The sequence below is a fragment of the Crinia signifera genome, chromosome 9, assembly GCF_055691185.1.
Source record: "Crinia signifera chromosome 9, ASM5569118v1, whole genome shotgun sequence".
Lineage (NCBI taxonomy): Eukaryota > Metazoa > Chordata > Amphibia > Anura > Myobatrachidae > Crinia > Crinia signifera.
Genome location: NC_139225.1, coordinates 110,195,855 through 110,214,315, shown reverse-complemented (window position 1 = coordinate 110,214,315; position 18,461 = coordinate 110,195,855). Strand labels below are relative to the sequence as shown.

Here is an 18,461-nt window from a genome sequence, read left to right as displayed (position 1 = left end):
CCAACTGATCTGCGGTGCAAATGGGTATGACCGGGATCGGCTGTGATTGGCCTGAAAATATGGCCTGAGAATTCTGCATATTTACTAACCTGACAAATTCTCAGGATTCATATTTTACAATGATGAAGTCATTGGTATTTGGCTGCCGAATTTCCCAGCAGTCAAATACGGATCAGCCCGAAGCATCGCACAGATCAGTCAGATCCATGCGATGCTTTTCTGTTAAAAAAATAATAATAATTTTAAAAAAACTACGTGGGGTCCCCCCCCCCCCCACAAGTAGAACCAACCAGGCTCTTGTATCGGTGCTGTCTGCAGAAATTCAGCCCAGGTCGGGGGTGCCCTGTGGTGAAGGGGACCCCTTTTATTGGAGGGTCCCCACTCCCCCTGGGACCTGGCCAGAGCTGACTAGCCAGTGTTGTCATGCTTTGGCCTGGGGAACTTGTGTAAAATGTTTCCCCCTACTGTGGCTTGACACCGCTAGCTGTTGAAGGCCAGTGCTGGTTATAAAAACACGGGGGACCCCTATTATTTTTGTCCTCCATATTCTTGCAACCAAGGCCAGTACAAGAGCAAGGTGGAATGTCTAAAACAAAATAATATAGGTCTGGTTCTCAAACTTGGCCCCTTAGGACCACACATAGGCCACTTTTTCCAGGAGCACTGTGTATCACCAAATGTCACATTTTAAAAATCAAGGTGACCTGAAAAGCATGAAAGAGGAGCGAGTTTGAGAACCTGTGCTATAGGTGATGTTAAGACACATAGAAAACCCAAATGAAACTGTGTCTCCAACTTTATAGATCACTAGACCTAAGGGAAGCCTTCCCTCAATGTGCCACTGTGCTTCAGGAATTTGACTTCCGACAACTATGCTGTAGACAAACATTTTTATATGTACAGTAGATGATGTTAACCATTTCTACAGCCACTGTTTAAGTCAATACCCTGTGTTATTAAAGATTCAATATACATACAAATAACCTGACAAACAATTCAATAATGATTGGCTTTGTACAATGGAGATTTATTTGTAGAATTACAGATAATCAGCAGGAATTTATCGCATATTTTCTTGAAAAGGATGACTGCAATCATTTAAGATATATATTTTTTCTTATTTACAATGGCCTATAAGCAGCACTGGGCTCTTGGTCGCTGACCATGAAATGATTTTGTTAATGGCGATGTAATATGACCAGAGATACAATAAGTGAAAAGAGCAGGTTACGTAATGTGTCCGCAACCTGCTTACCCTTTATACCTAACTATGTGCGAACAAAACGTAGCGCAGCGTAGCGTACCTTTTATTGTATGTTATACACCAAGAACCGATACCTTAATAAGAGATCCCTTCGCAGTACTTTGTCTCTAATCTGCGAATATACCTTTAAGGACAGTGTCCGTAATATACCTTTATCGCTAAATGCGAATAACAGACACAAACCACAGTATAGAAGTAAGGAGATAAGAACTCCGCAAAAAGGTTGTATTTAAGTCCCTAATGGACAAAAGGGGGTTACAGGAATAGAAAATACAGGTTTAACAGGTAATACAATAGACTAACAATAAAATACTATAATCAGGCTCTGCTAGGGGGAAGGAAACAGATACAAGACACAATCAGCCAACAATATAATAAGAATAAATACCGTTAATGCAACCGTTACCGTCTCATCAAATATGCGAAGCGCAGTCCGGTCAGAGCTCACTATCGTTCAGGGATGAACTATAGTCCGGTGGAAAGTCAGGGAAAGGTAGATGTGCCGAAGTGACTGTGACTGCTCTGGGTTGCCTATCTTATAGGGTCAGAAGGGGGAGGTCAAAGGCCATTTCCATTGGTCAGAGATCGTATGTCAGGTCCACTGTGATTGGGGGTAAGATGATACAACTGGTTTGACTAGGTGCAGGGGAGTGAACTTTAAGAGTCCTTTGTTTGATGGTTTCGGCGTCAGCAGTGATAAGAACCAGTTTCATCCAGATTCCTTTGTTACATACTTTCAACAGAAACTGTCCCTGGAATATGGATTATGTCCATAACTATCGGGCCCTGTATATTGCGAAATATTCGCAATGACCGGAATACTTCGCACAATGAACGGAACGGAACGGTACTAAACATGATACAGACAGATGCGTGCAGGGCTAACTAAGCTATGTGTGGCGTTCTAAACCTTTAACTATATTTCATTTAGTGTAAGTATGTTATTATGAATTTATGTGTGATAGTATGGCTACTCTTCTGGTCCACTTTGTCACACATACTCGGGTATGGAAACAATATTTGCGCAACTCTGCGAACCAAAATGGCGGCCATACTATCCTAAAATGGCGTGTGTGTAACTAGACTTCCACAGTCCACCCTTTAACAGTAAATATAAAACTGTTACAATACAAAACATTTTACACGACAATACAGAAATTCATAATCCTAACAAAGAAATTGGGATCTATGAAATAAACATATAAGGGGAGTAAACCATCTGCTCTTGGCCGATCCAGGATCACGGATAAACGATGGGCCGCATTTATCGAACAATCTACTCAGGGTCACGAAGGATAATGTACAGTTTTGGGATAAAAATAAAAACGGGTGGTTACAACATATACACGTTTTTCAGATATGGCATCCTTTGGTAGGTATTGTTTGTGACAACAGACCCTTGAACTCTTTGTTGTCTCTCTTTTTGGTATGCTTTTAAGTATGATGGTATTATCACTATCAAACATCCGGTCCTGGGTAATGTGTCAAGTTTATAGATTCTACCTTGTCTTAAACTGGGACGGGTAACACACTCTCAGAACTCTGTATCGTCCGTCCAATGCCTGGCAGCAGTGCGGCGGCGGTAACGGATAGTGGGGGGGGAGACAAGAATAGGACCCACAACAATAGAGAAAACTGAGAAAGGAAAAATTTTGTTAGTGATCCTTCCAACCTGTTACCAGTGGGGTGTGTCACAGTCCCTTTTGTAGCTTGTACAGGTTGCTTGACCTTAGCTGCTCTCCAGTCCTCCCGAAATGGTGCCTCTTAGCGATTTCTTTCTTTCGCCCTCGAGTGTAAGGACCTTTTGGTTTTCTGTTTCTTTGGCAGTAGGACGAACGTACCCGAATCTCTCTCTCTGCAACTTTGTTATTGAGGCAGTGCTGGTCAACAAGATCTGGGGTGGTCCTTTCCAAAGGTCTATCAAGCAACCTGTATATGGCAAAGCAGGGGAAACAACAACAACATCTCCTGGTTCATGGTTATGACAGTTCACAACAGGTGTCAACAAAGTCCTTTTGCTGCAGTTTTCCAGGTGTGGATACATCACTTGCATTTGTGGTCTAGGATCTCCTTGTGGGATTACCATAACCTGTGGCTGCCCGCCAAGCAATGTTTCGATGGGGACCAATGAGGTGGAGTTCTGAGAGTGATTCTACTACTACAAAAAGAGATTATGGGGTGTACCATCAGTCCCTGAAGGTTCACACATGACTTAAACCTTTCATATATATATTTGCATACTCAAGGGTGCTTCTGGGCTGCCATATCTATACACACAAACGTCAACATTATATATATATATATATATATAAAAATAAATAAATAAATAACTAGAATGCTTCTAGAGTGGACTGTACAAAGCCAATTTTGTATTACCTGCAGAGGATCCTGCTGGAGGAGGGATGTGGAGATGGCTCTGTGGGAACAGCCGTTGCAGTTTCTTTCCCCCAGACAAGTAAGGCATGATCCTGTCGTCTTACCTGTCTGTGGGCACACTAGTAATTTCGGACTAATTTTTCCACATACCTTCCCTGTCAAGACAAGTCAGGCCATGGGCTATCTCTGTCCTGACAGTTTGGCATGTTCTCAGAGTCACTGGTTTTCCTTGTCCATCTTTCTATTCCTGTCCACATCCCTTCGGCTTCCAGACTGCTTCTCCTGCAGGGGACACAAATCTTGTATTTCTATGTGAATATACTGACATTTACAGGGGGAACACAAACATTATCCGCAGAGCGCATGGCTCACCCAGCTGCCTTGCCAGCATGTTCATTATCAAGTGACACTGAATCCTCATCGAAGATGTGGGCTTTACACTTGATAACAGCCACTCTGTCCGGCAGTTGTGTGACTGTCAGAAATCTTTTAAACTTACAACGCTTGCGCCACTGGAGTGCCAGTTACTGAAACAAAACATCTGAGGCGCCATAGGGCCTCAGATCTTCTGTATTACCCCAACAAACGTACTTGGAGTCGGCATGAATATTGGCTGTTTTTTTCTCTCAGCCCGCAGTACTACTAATGAGACTGCTGTTGCTGAGTGAGACGTCCAATGGGTTCAGCCTCTACTATGCCTTTTCCATCTATTACGGTATAGCCAGTGTACAATTTTCCCTTCTCTGTGTTGTGGAAAGAAAAATGATTTTCCTCTTCCAATGGGTTGTTACCACCCTTTGGGGGCATGCTGCAAAGGTCTGATTCAAACATGTCATGCAATCATATTCGTCTCGGCTCCCCCTAAACTCCATCATTCCAGCAACCTCAGCACCACTCCACCCCTTGTGCCTTGGAGGGCACACCTGGTAGGAGTGTTGCTGGGATTACAATATTACCCGTTTTACTGGTAACATCAATGCAAGTTCCCATTTAGTGGACTTGGCTGATGAATATTTTTCACATGTTTAGGCAGAATTTTAGGAATGTCCAGACTATATGAGGAGCATAAACAGTTAAAACACACCCCAACACCACATTCTCAGTTTTGTTTACCGGTAGTGCTATGGCAACTACACTGTGTAGACACGTAGGAAGTGCTCAAATAATAGGGTTTAATTGTACACTGCAGTACGACATTGGTCAGGCTGGCATCACCAGGTTTCTTACGTCACTATATCTGTCGCCCCCTCAGCAGGTCTAATATTCTAAGTCACATGATCTCTTGTGTCAGTTTTACCCATGGCAAAAAGCTGTAATCAGGCCTGTTTTTTTCTTCTTTACTATCCACATTTGTCTGTGAAGACATGGGTTTTGCGATTGTACCTATTTATATGTAAATGCATTTTACAACCCTTTTCATTCTTTGTAGAAGGGGAATGCTTTGTGCATTACTTGGACTGCTTTTCACAAGATGATGGCTGTGGTTGCCCTGGGTAACATTAGGAGCAATGCTTAAAGTTACTGGGACTTTGTTCAAGATTTACTGAAAAATATCTATATTGTGACTACTCGCTTATTCACAATTGTATTTCTCTGCTGGGAGTGCGACAGATTCTTCGAACTATTTTTCAATGATTTGTGGGTTTCTGGAACAGAAGAGTAGGGGAAGGAAAAAAAATTGGAAAAAGAGAGAAAGAAAAACTCAAAAACTAGAAAATATTTATGACAGTAATGTGTACATTTATTTTCAACTGGAAATTTTTCTTTTACCTTTTTTTTTTTTTATGACACCAGGATTTAGCACTATGGGGGAATTGGCTCTCAACTATTTGGTTCTTACCCTGTTCAACTCCTGTTCTGAATTGTAAGCCCTCCCTTTCTTTCTGTTTCCCAGTGTGGTTGTGACTATGGGCTGTGTCTAGGGGTATTTAGTTAAAAGTTCTCTTTTGGGAACCTTGTTATTTCACTGGGTATTTTTTTTCCAGCTCAACCTCAGATTTCAAATGGTGAAGCTGTACTTTGGGGCGCTATACTTTCTGTTTTTAACAGGGTTTCTATTGAAGCTATGGTTGCCATTGATCCTGTGTCCTTCCCATCTTTAGTTCAAAGGGAACTCGGTATTTGTGCTGTAGTTTTTAGCTACCTTAGATGGATTTGACTCTATAACAGTGGAATACAACATTAGCCTCTGAGGACTGTCCAGCATATCTTGCACTTCTTGTGTAAGATTTCTAGGAGTGTCCAGAAATACCCCATCGGGAGTGCAATAGATGACACATCCCATTTTACATAGTAAATCTCTACCCAGGAGGTTAGTCGGGGCCGCTGCAGCCAACAGGAAAGAGTGTTTGGTATGCAGAGGCCCGATTGTAACCTCCGCTGGTTTCGTCAGTGGGTAATGTTGTATTTTTCCTGTTACCCCAATTGCTGCTACTGATTGGTTAGTGAAACCCAAGTGAAGAGGAGTGTTGAGAACAGATCTGGCCGCCCCTGTATCAACCAAAAAGGTTTGTCTTACTCCAGCTATATCAACTTTCACCTGAGGTTCCTCTCTAAGGTGTTGTGTTAGTCTAACTGGCTGTAGGATACAGGTATGACCTGTTTCCTATTGTCTGACCTGGGTTGCCCTTAGCACAGTGTCAGCCATCAGATGGGGAGGAGGCATGTTGCGTGACCTGTCTGTCTCCTCCCATTGTCTAGGGGCTTGGTATCTCCGTGTCTCACCTTGGTGAGATTCCCATTCTCGCTTATGTGTCTGATAACTCCTGGGGTTTCCTGACCTACAATGAGCTGAGTAGTGACCTTCCCTATTGCAGTTGTAGCAAATAATGGGCTTTTTACCTGTGTCCCTGGTGTTTCGTTGGTATGCAGCTTTATTTGGGGCATTAGTAAGGGCTTGGATGCTAACCATCATCAGTTTTTCAGTTTGCAGTTCTCTGCGCTTCTTGATGTTACGGTCGTGGTCTACAGCAGATTCCCGTAGGGCGTCTACTGTCATTCCACGCCAATTTGGAAAGGAAGTTTGGACTCTGGTTCTCAGGTTTTCGCTAAGCCCTTCCACCAGCACAGAGACAATCAGCTCCCTCAAGTGGGGGTCATCCTTAGGCTCAAAGACACCAGTGTATTTTGATACCGCCATCAAACCCCGGCTGAAATATTCGCTAGCTACTTCACCATCTTTTTGTTTGATAGTGAATATCTTGCTATATTCCACTGTCGCAGGAAAATATACTCCCAATTGTAAGTTAATCAGGCGTATATTTTCCTGGTTGATCTCATCATTTATCTCCCTGTCCACTTTCAATCCGCTATCCTGAATGAATTTCGGGATGTCTATGTGGGCAGGGAGACAGGCCCTCAACATGATTCTCCAATCCTTGTTGGTGGGCTCATCAGAGTTTCCCAAATCCCTTACAAATTTCCGGCTCAGAGCCAGATCTTTCCTAGGATCAGGGAAATCTGAAATGATGGACCGCAGCTCTAGCCGTGTCCATGGGTTTAGCATGGTCATCTTTCTGGTAGGTATCACACCCTCTCTGTCTGCCTTTCCATAGGGAACCTCCAGTGTGCGAACAGGGTATGTTTGTACCACATCCGCATTACTGGGACCTGCTTGGGAGTCGTCCGTGTCTGTGCTGTGTAGTGCATCCTTACCTGAGTCCAATACTACGCTGTTGGCATCAGCTGTCTCCTCCTCCTGTGCTGGGGCCTCAACAGCGGGTTGAGCTTTTCCCTCAATCATATTAATTGCATGGGAGACGGCCAGTGCCAACAGCTGCTCGTTTTCCTCTCGGGTTTCCTTGTAAGGGGATAAGACAGGGTACAAGTTAGCAACGGATACATTATTACTTATGTCTTTCTTATGAGTCATTAACCCCTTCGGCACATATGGGGGTGGGGGAGCTGATTCTATTGTGGCAGCGGTTGCATTTTTATTGTGGCTGATTGCGTCTGGTATTGCCAGACCTCTGATTCCCCATTGTTCCTGTCCTTCCTTCTGCCACAATTTAAGAATATCTATATGCTTCACTCTCTCCTTACGACTGGAGAGTAGGCATATTTCATCTTTTACTGCCGATAAGATTTCTGGATCGAAGCTACCAACACTGGGAAATTCTAACTTGCTGCCTTGTGTCATTTTTCTCCATTTATTTTGGTAAACAACTGCGAGTTCACCGTGCTTCCTGCACATAATAAAAGCCGCCGATCCTTTTGGCCGGCTTGCTTCCTCCCTAACATGCACGTTATCACAGCGTGACCCGTTATTACCCATAATTACAGGAATAAACGTTCACGCCTAATAGATACCGGTGGGTTATTTAAGTTGAGAGCTCCCCAACCACTCACTTCTCCACACAGTGGCACTATTCCGCAATCAAGCGTGAAGCCCACAATGCGAGGTAATGTACTCAATCACCAAGTCTTTCAACTAGCAGCGAACTTCTAGCCAACTTGCAAGGCGCGGCCTAATTTCTCCAGGGCACAACAAACTTGTTTTCCTGTGCCCCCAGAAACTGGATTTCTAAAGTAGCTAATCGGAAACAACTGGGTTCCGATGTATCTTCTTGTACCCTCCTAGCGGAATTTAGTTCCACTGAAGGGGCAGTTCCTATGTGTACGTCGGCACGTACACCCTGTCCTAACTGGACTGTCCTACACTGGACTACACTGCGCTTGAGTCGTGCCGTCACACACCCGTTCGCCTCAGTTATTTTTCACACTGGGCGCTAGTTACACCTTGGTCTTATGCTTATTTTTGAAATATTTCTGTACAGAAAATCTTCCCAGGCCGGTAGCTTTTCACTAGATACTTATGCAGGTATAAATCCCTTATAATACGCTATAGGAATCTATTAAAATAATGCTTGAGTTGCTTGCTTATGAGAAAATGAAGAAAAAGAAAAAAACTTATTTTCTCTTTATTAAATCACCGCCTTATCCACAGTATATTACTATACTGTTTTAAATAAGGCTAGTGGTTTAATACTGTTCACCTTTGAGTTCCTATGTGTGCTGCATGTGCAGTACCAATGAACAGCCACGTATGTACGTGCGTTGTTCACAGGCCGCCGATGAATCGGCCACCCACGTGTTCTATAGTGTATTTGCAAGGTTGCGCTCGGGTTTCGCTATACGCAGTAATTGCGCCTAAATGTGGAATAAATCCCTTAACTCCGTCCGAAAGTTACGTATCAAGATGCGAAATAAATCCCGCACTTAATCCGTAAATCACGTACAAAGATGCGAAACTTTCCCGATATGGGCACGTGCGCGCGCACCTTGCGTAATACACAATAGACGCTTTACGTTACTGTAAAAGGCCCAGGACTTGTCGCCACGTGGCGGAGTCCCTGGTTTTGCAGTAACTAACAATGAAAGTTATAGTTTTGCACAGAGGGGATCCTCTATGTACTCTAATAAACACAGACTCCACGTGTGCGAACCTTATCGCGCGTGGTACATATACTGTAATGAACAAGCAACTCAAGACACTATACCCCATTAAACTACTTGTGGCAGGCAGAAGTACAGTTTACTAAACACTTAATATATACTTTAAACACGTGGTTTTCACTAATTGTGCTCCGGGTTCAACGCTAGCACTTCCCAAACCCCGCACCGCCGCGGACCTGGCCTATCCAGCAATGGATAATACTTCCACCCTTTTGCTGGTATAGGTCGGGTCGCACGCCTGGTACTGGGTTCTGGAATGTGGAGCGGTCGGACGATGCCCCCAATTGTTAATGGCGATGTAATATGACCAGAGATACAATAAGTGAAAAGAGCAGGTTACGTAATGTGTCCGCAACCTGCTTACCCTTTATACCTAACTACGTGCGAACAAAACGTAGCGCAGCGTAGCGTACCTTTTATTGTATGTTATACACCAAGAACCGATACCTTAATAAGAGATCCCTTCGCAGTACTTTGTCTCTAATCTGCGAATATACCTTTAAGGACAGTGTCCGTAATATACCTTTATCGCTAAATGCGAATAACAGACACAAACCACAGTATAGAAGTAAGGAGATAAGAACTCCGCAAAAAGGTTGTATTTAAGTCCCTAATGGACAAAAGGGGGTTACAGGAATAGAAAATACAGGTTTAACAGGTAATACAATAGACTAACAATAAAATACTATAATCAGGCTCTGCTAGGGGGAAGGAAACAGATACAAGACACAATCAGCCAACAATATAATAAGAATAAATACCGTTAATGCAACCGTTACCGTCTCATCAAATATGCGAAGCGCAGTCCGGTCAGAGCTCACTATCGTTCAGGGATGAACTATAGTCCGGTGGAAAGTCAGGGAAAGGTAGATGTGCCGAAGTGACTGTGACTGCTCTGGGTTGCCTATCTTATAGGGTCAGAAGGGGGAGGTCAAAGGCCATTTCCATTGGTCAGAGATCGTATGTCAGGTCCACTGTGATTGGGGGTAAGATGATACAACTGGTTTGACTAGGTGCAGGGGAGTGAACTTTAAGAGTCCTTTGTTTGATGGTTTCGGCGTCAGCAGTGATAAGAACCAGTTTCATCCAGATTCCTTTGTTACATACTTTCAACAGAAACTGTCCCTGGAATATGGATTATGTCCATAACTATCGGGCCGTGTATATTGCGAAATATTCGCAATGACCGGAATACTTCGCACAATGAACGGAACGGAACGGTACTAAACATGATACAGACAGATGCGTGCAGGGCTAACTAAGCTATGTGTGGCGTTCTAAACCTTTAACTATATTTCATTTAGTGTCAGTATGTTATTATGAATTTATGTGTGATAGTATGGCTACTCTTCTGGTCCACTTTGTCACACATACTCGGGTATGGAAACTTTATTTGCGCAACTCTGCGAACCAAAATGGCGGCCATACTATCCTAAAATGGCGTGTGTGTAACTAGACTTCCACAATTTCTCCAGCGCTCGCAGATTTGAGACACCTGGGTCTTCCCATGGGCGAATCCCCCGGCCCGCTGCCCCACACCCCTGCCTGGACATCAGTGTGCATGCACTGTGGGCAGCGACTGCTCATGCGCATAAATAACTATATGCATGCGCAGTCACCAAAAATAGGAATAACCCCCATTATGTACATATATATATATATATATACACACACACATACACACATCGGCCCTGATTCTGGTTCACTTGCAAATGCAAATCCTCTCTCTAATGGACAAAACCATGTGCATTGCAGGTGGGGCAGATGTAACCTGTGCAGAGAGAGTTAAGCAGCCCATACACGCTGCTTTGTGGGAGTGCTGTACTAGCACGGATCACATTGCATTGCATTGCATGTGCATCCGTTGTGCATGCAATGCGATGCAATGTGATGAAACCTAAGTACTAAAAGTATGTGCTTGCACATACTTTTTGTACTTAGGTTTCATCACATTGCATCGCATTGCATGCACAACGGATGCACATGCAATGCAATGCAATGTGATCCGTGCTAGTACAGCACGGAAAGCACGCCCACTATATTGCAGTGTAAAAATAAAGGGTAAAGGGTTGTTTCCTAGAACGGCGTATTCTGCGTAGTTAAATCACATTGCATGCGATTGTAGTGCCATGCGATGCAATGCAATGTGATTTTTTAAATGTAATATTAGGTATACAATAGTATGATTGTATGTGATAAAATGAGGTTTTACGCACCCCCCCCACACACACACACACACACTATCCACACCAACCCGAAGTGCAGCGGTACGCGTCCTACGACTTTTTCATACCCCCACTATCCACGTCGGTGTGGAGGTGATTTTATATAGTGTGGCGAGCCACTGAGCCCGAAGCATGGCAAATGGACGCAAAATACATGTAAAATTATCCGCTAGCGCTCGCCACGCTTCGGGCTCGGTGGCTCGCTGTGCTCGCCACATTATAGAAAATCTACTCCACGCTGACATGGATAGTGGGGGTATGAAAACGTCGGAGGACGCATACCGCTGCGCTCGCCACGCTTCGGGGTGGCGTGGATAGTGGAGGGGGTGCGTAAATCATCCTTGTATGTCATACAATCATGTCTTACAGTATATTGTATAGCTAATGTAGTGGCATCGCACACCCCATAAAATCGCATGCAATTTTACAGGAAGTGCTATGCGATGCGATCCCCTGGGGCACACAGAGCAGTGAATAAATTATATTAAAAAAATCAGATCGCATCGCATCTCATGCCACTAAAATGGCCCATGCGATGCGATTTCCCTACGTTTGCGTACATAGAAAATATGGGCCTATCCCTCAGGGTCAGTTCTAGATATTTTTTCTACTGTACCCCACTTTCCATCACCCTCACTCACTGCCCCTCACGCTGTTGTACCCTTCTGCCTGTCACCTGTATCCATTATCCTCACGCTGCTGTACCCCACTGCCTGTCACCCTCACCCACCACCTTCACACTGCTGTACTCCACTGCGCCTCACTCTCACCCACCACCCTCACGCTGCTGTACCCCACTGCCCATCACCCTCACAATGCTGTCACCCTCACCTACCACCCTTACACTGCTGTCACCCACTATCTGTCACCCTCACCCACTGCCCGTCAACCTCACACTACTATCACCCACTGCCCATCACCCTCACTCACTGCCCCTCACGCTGTTGTACCCTACTGCCTGTCACCCTTATCCATTATCCTCACGCTGCTGTACCCCACTGCCTGTCACCCTCACCCACCGCCTTCACACTGCTGTACTCCACTGCACCTCACTCTCACCCACCATCACCCTCACTCACTGCCCATCACTACCATCACCCACTGCCCATCACCCACTGCCCATCACTACTATCACCCACTGCCCATCACCCTCACTCACACCCTATCCCTTAGGGTCAGTTCTAGATATTTTTTTACTGTACCCCACTGCCTGTCACCCTCACCCACCACCCTCACGCTGTTGTACCCTACTGCCTGTCACCCTTATCCTCACGCTGCTGTACCCCACTGCCTGTCACCCTCACCCACCGCCTTCACACTGCTGTACTCCACTGCGCCTCACTCTCACCCACCACCCTCACACTGCTGTACCCCACTGCCCATCACCCTCACGCTGCTGTCACCCTCACCTACCACCCTTACACTGCTGTCACCCACTATCTGTCACCCTCACCCACTGCCCGTCAACCTCACACTACTATCACCCACTGCCCATCACCCTCACTCACTGCCCATCACATTCACACTGACCTCACCCACTGCCCTTTACCCTGACTCACTGCCCATCCCATTCACACTACCGTCACCCACTGCATGGCACCCTCACTCACTGCCCATCACATTCACACTGCCCATCACCCTCACACTGTTGTCACCCACTGCCCATCACCCTCACACACTGCCAATCACCCTCACACTGACCTCACCCACTGCCCATCACCCTCACTCACTGCCCATCACATTCACACTGACCTCACCAACTGCCTATCACATTCACACTGTCGTCACCCACTGCCAATCACCCTCACACTGCCATCACCCATTGCATGTCACCCTCACTCACTGCCCATCACAGTAACTCTGCCTTCACCCACTGCCCATCCCCCACACGCTGCTTTCACCCACATTGCTCATTCATCCTCATGCTGCTGTCACCCACCTATAGATATACAGATGGAGCCGGGCTCCCTCTTGCTGGCGAATCGCCAGACTGTCACCACTGGCAATCCGCCAGCAGCCCAGCTCTCCATCTGACTGAGACACGCATGCGAGACAAGCTGGCGGGGACCCGGGGGAAGCGGTCAGAAGGGGACGCGCGCGCATCTCGTGCGCGCGCGTCCCCTTTCGCAGATACAGGTGGCTGGGGATGGCGGCTGGCTTCGCCATCGCCATCCCCTGCAAAGACATGCCCGGCTCCATCTGTATGTATGTTTGGATATACTGTATCAGGTAGGGGCCCCACTGCACTGCTTTGCCCAGGGGCCCATACTTCTGTTAAGATGGCCCTGGGTTCTACTGGGTTTTGCCAAAACACCCCCTCAACGTTTTGGGTTCTGTTTTTTTTTTAACTGCTAAAATCACACAATTTCCACTAATTTCCAGTCTATTCTGAACACCTCACAATATTGTTTTTAGGCCAAAAGGTTGCACCGAGATAGCTGGATGACTATGATCAGCGACACAAGTGGGCGGCACAAACACTGGACTGATACGGCACACTAAGCAGCACCCCATGAATTATACAGCCGACTTGGCAGCAACCCATGAATTATATGGCACACTTGGCTCACCCCAGGAATTATGCATCACACATGCGGGCATCCCTGACCTGATACAGCACACATGGAATTATACAGCACAGATGGCAGCACCCCTGGACTGAGACGGCACACATGGGGGCACCCCTGGAATTATACGGCACACATGCGGGTACCCCTGGACTAATATGGGACACTGGGCAGCACCCCTGGACTGATACGGGACACATGCAGGCAGTGGCGTAACTAGATACATGTGGTCCCCATAGCAAAAGTTTGTAAGGGCCCCTATTTATCACCTAATGCGGAAAAATGAATAGAGCACATGATACTTTGGGCCCCATAGCAGCTGCACCCCCTGCACTTATGGTAGTTACGCCCTTGCATGCGGGCACCCCTGGACTGATATGGGACACATGTGGGCACCCCTGTTCTGATACGGGACACATGGGGGCACCCCTGGAATTATACGGCACACCGGTAGGCAGGGCCCCAGCAGACTAGAATTAAATATATAGGTACAGTAGGTAGTGGCACCGGCAGGGCACCAGAAAACTGGAATTTATTACAGCAGTAGGTAATAGGTAGGCACTGGCAGTGGCACCAGTGGACTGGAATAATACACATTAGGTAGGTAGGTACTGGCAGCCACTAGGCAGTGCAGGCACCAGCACAGAGGAGGAGAGACAGTACACAGCAGAAAAACACAGTCGTCCTTGTTATGGTGATCCCATTGAGCAGAGAGGAAACACAGTACACAGCAGCACACGAGGCCCCAGTAGAGACAGTACGCAGCAGCAGCAGTACACCTTTTCCCACCCTGCTCCTAGACTGGAGTGAAGATGGCGGCGTGGGAGGTGCAATTTAAGGGATTCCAGATCTCGTGAAAATCCGACGGTGGGTGATGACGTTTTGCCTGTGCGCCCGGATCCGAGTCAGGCGGGAAGCTCAGAGCGACGGTCGGATCCAGGCTCGTTTTACTACCGTTCGTGCGGGCTCGGATCTGGGAAATCTAAGCCCGCACATCTCTACTATGTGCTTTGCAATTTTGACTATATAGTCAAAATCGCTAGTTCAAAACGCACAATGTGGCCACAGCTTTGAAGTGTGTACACGCTGTGCGAAAATCTTTCGATTCAATCCGGATTCAATTGGGATAGAATCAGGATCGAATCGCACAGTAAGCAAAACACATTAGATTTTGACTAATTAGTACAGATTTGTAGTACAGATGGAGCCCCACTCAGCCATCCCGCCAGCTCACCATGGTGATGTTTCTGGTGAAGCTGGCGGATAGTGGGGACACGTGAGCGTCTCATTCACTCGCTCGTCCCAATCAGCTGGGTGGCAAGGGGACAGGGTGCTTCCCTGCCCATCTTCACTTCAGCGAGATAGGCGGGGACAGGGTTGCAGCTCTGGGAGAATGGACTGCGCAACTCGTGCGTGCACACCCCTTTCCTGGAGCTCGGCATTGGATGGAGATCGCGATAGCATCAACGGGAGTCATTTTAATGAGAGTGGCTCCATCTGTTTATAGTCTTACCTGCACAGTCTATTTTTCTATTCTATTTATGCTAAATGGGAGCATGCATCAGCATCGAAGCGGGATTGAATGGGGCTGAAAACTGTTCAATTTCTATTTGATTTTGACTATATAGTCAAAATTTAATTAAAAGTCAGAATGGCACCATGGGCCAAATGTAATAGGGTGTGAGAAGCAGAAAGTGAGAGTTTTTCGGAGAGTTTTCGAAAAAAATGTAAAGAAGCAATCATGGCAAATTCAACCTGGTTTTTCAGTGTAAATGATTGCTGCTTAAAAAAAGATGAATGAGAAAACTCTTCCAAAGTCTCTCACTTTCTGATTCTAACACCCTATTATATTTGGCCCCATGTGTACACTACATTACACTCTCTGGGTGACATTCTATGGTTTGCGCTAAATGCGCATGTTTTTTTCGCGCACCACATCGCCGCAAATCGCCCTTTTTCAAATCGCACTTTTCAGTAAAAATTTGCATATTTAATGTGATGCGCATTGGAGGCTGAAAAGTGCGAAGAGGGGCGATTTGCGGCGAAGTGGTGCGCTGTCTTTAGTCCTGAAAATGTGCGATTTTCATGTCTGAAAATCGCACGTTTGCTGGACAGCGCAAAGTAAAAAAAAAAAAAAAACGAGCGCGGGGTCCCCCGCCAGAGTATAACCAGCCCCGGGCTCACTGAGCCGGTGCTAGTGACATAAAATCAGGGTCCCCGACAAATAGGGGTCCCCTTGATTTCATGAAACCAGCACCAGGCTCAAGGTCCGGTGCTGGTTCCCAAAATACGGGGGACAAAAAATAGTACAAAAAATAGTTAACAAAAACACACTGACACACTGTAAAATAAAAGTTTAATACACACAAAACACACACACACTGATACTTACCTACCTTGAGCCCGTAGGTCGGTCCCTGGATCCTGGGTCCGGCCTCCGGGGCTCCAGGGCAGAAGAGTCCGGTTCCGGGGCCTTGGTCCTGGTTCCGGGGCTGGTCCTGGGGTTCCGGGGCTCCTGGGCTGCAGAATCCGGGGTCCGGGATCCGAGGTAGTCCCCAGGGGTACCTAAGGAAGGAAATCCAACTCACCTGGTCCCCGGCGACGACCTCGGCATCCTCTCCGGTGACAGCGCTGCTCCCATCTGATACCCGGCTCGCAGGACTTTGACAGGCGCAGAGATGTTTCCTCCTCTGCGTCTCTGGACAGAATGATTTCTGGCCAATCAGGAGCCGAGAAAGTCAGAAATCATTCTGACTGGAGACGCCGAGGAAGGAACATCTCTGCTCTAGATGCGCAGAGATGTTCCTTCCTTGCCCTTTAATGCCCCGCATGCTGGGACTTGTGGTTCTCTAAGTCCCAGCATGTGGGGTAGGCTTGCTGGGACTCATAGTTCGCCAGTACAAAACAATAGTTTCTATTCTTTTTTTTACACAAGCCATCAGCCCGATGCCCACCGCCCAGGGGCATCAGGGACAGCCCCGGACTATCAGCATGGGCTGGTAAGTCCTGGATGGGGGGGACCCCTTCATTTGGGGGGGGGGGGGCCCACTTCCCCAGGACCCCTGCCCATGCTGACCAGCCAGGGGGTTAATGCTTTGGCCGCGGGAGCTTATATAATAAGTTTCCCCCGGCTGTGGCATTACCCTGCTGGCTGGTTGTGTCCGTTGCTGGTTCTTAAAATACGGGGGACCCCTAGTCATTTTGTCCCCCGTATTTTGGGAACCAGCGCCGGACCTTGAGCCTGGTGCTGGTTTAATGAAATCAAGGGGACCCCTATTTGTCGGGGACCCTGATTTTATGTCACCAGCACCGGCTCAGTGAGCCCGGGGCTGGTTATACTCTGGCGGGGGACCCCGCGCTCGTTTTTATTTTATTTTAACCATTTGTTTTATTTTTTACAGCAGAACCCTGCACAGAACATTGCGATCTGTGCAGGGTTCTGGCTAATTCGCCAAACAGACCCTGGTCTGAAATAAGTGCGATAATTAGGCACCTAAAAAGTGCGATGTGCAAATGCGCATTGCATTAAATAAGCGACTTGTATACTTTTCTGTATGAAAACATCTGGATGCGATAAAAATGCAAATTAATCTCGCACTTTTACTCAGCATACCTTAACGCACATAATATGCGATTTCAGTCCCTTAGCGCATCCCATTAAATTGGCGATTTAACGGAAAAATGCGATATCGCCATTTTGTGGTCTAATTAACGCCAAAAAACGCAAATCGCATCCCATAGAATGTCACCCATTCTCTTTCTCTTCCATTTTTAATAGACACTTATACAGACACTTCTATAATGATATTCCAGATTCTGTATTGTTTACTTACTGTAATTAGTTTTCTTCCAAACAGCAAATGCAACCAAGAAACAAACGTCCACAACAAGAGCCACCAGTCCAACCACCACTACCAGTAAGTACTGTATCCTGGATGCCCGTTACTCACCTCAGACAGCAATTAACATTCTAAGTAATTACTAACAGAATATTTTCAAATCGTGTTTTTAGGTAGTTTGTTTAGGTCAAAATTGAACTAAATTTGACTATCTGCCTAAATTTTCCTAGCTCACTCTTCCCATACAGGGAGCACGTAAAGCTAAGACTTAGAGTGTCTGTGACCATCGAATGATTTGACCCCCGCACCCAAGGCTGTGAATGGATGTTTATCAAAACATCAATACGCAGCCATGCGGGGAACTTGCTGAGCGAGGGGGGTGGGAAGCTGCTGTGCGAGCAGGGGGTGGTGTTTTATCCACACGCAATGCTGAAAATTTTGCAGCATTGCGTGTGGACCAGAATAAGGTCCTTAGCCTAGACATGACTTAGACTACTTGAATAGGTTAAACTCGATGGATTGATGTCTTTTTTCAACCTAAATTACTGTTACTATGTTACTATGACCTATTGCTTGTGTGACCCTTTTCTACCTGTCGACCTTTTGACTATGTGGACCTTTTTGCCTGTCCACCAATAGTGGTCGACCTATTGGCTGTCGACCTAATAACTTTCAACCTATCACCCGGAAACCATTGGTGGAGTACCCCAAAAAATTGTGTGTCTCCTGCACGATC

At 46.3% G+C, this 18,461-nt stretch overlaps 1 protein-coding gene across 1 annotated transcript in view; it reads left to right on the top strand.

The window, feature by feature from the left end:
* The window catches only part of ADGRG4 (adhesion G protein-coupled receptor G4), a 91,200-nt gene that overhangs the window by 8,418 nt on the left and 64,321 nt on the right, over positions 1-18,461 (top strand). Inside the window, exon 3 of the mRNA XM_083159492.1 lies at positions 17,744-17,803. Within this exon, the coding sequence (XP_083015618.1) occupies positions 17,744-17,803 (60 nt within the window). The remainder of the gene's footprint in view (positions 1-17,743; positions 17,804-18,461) is intronic.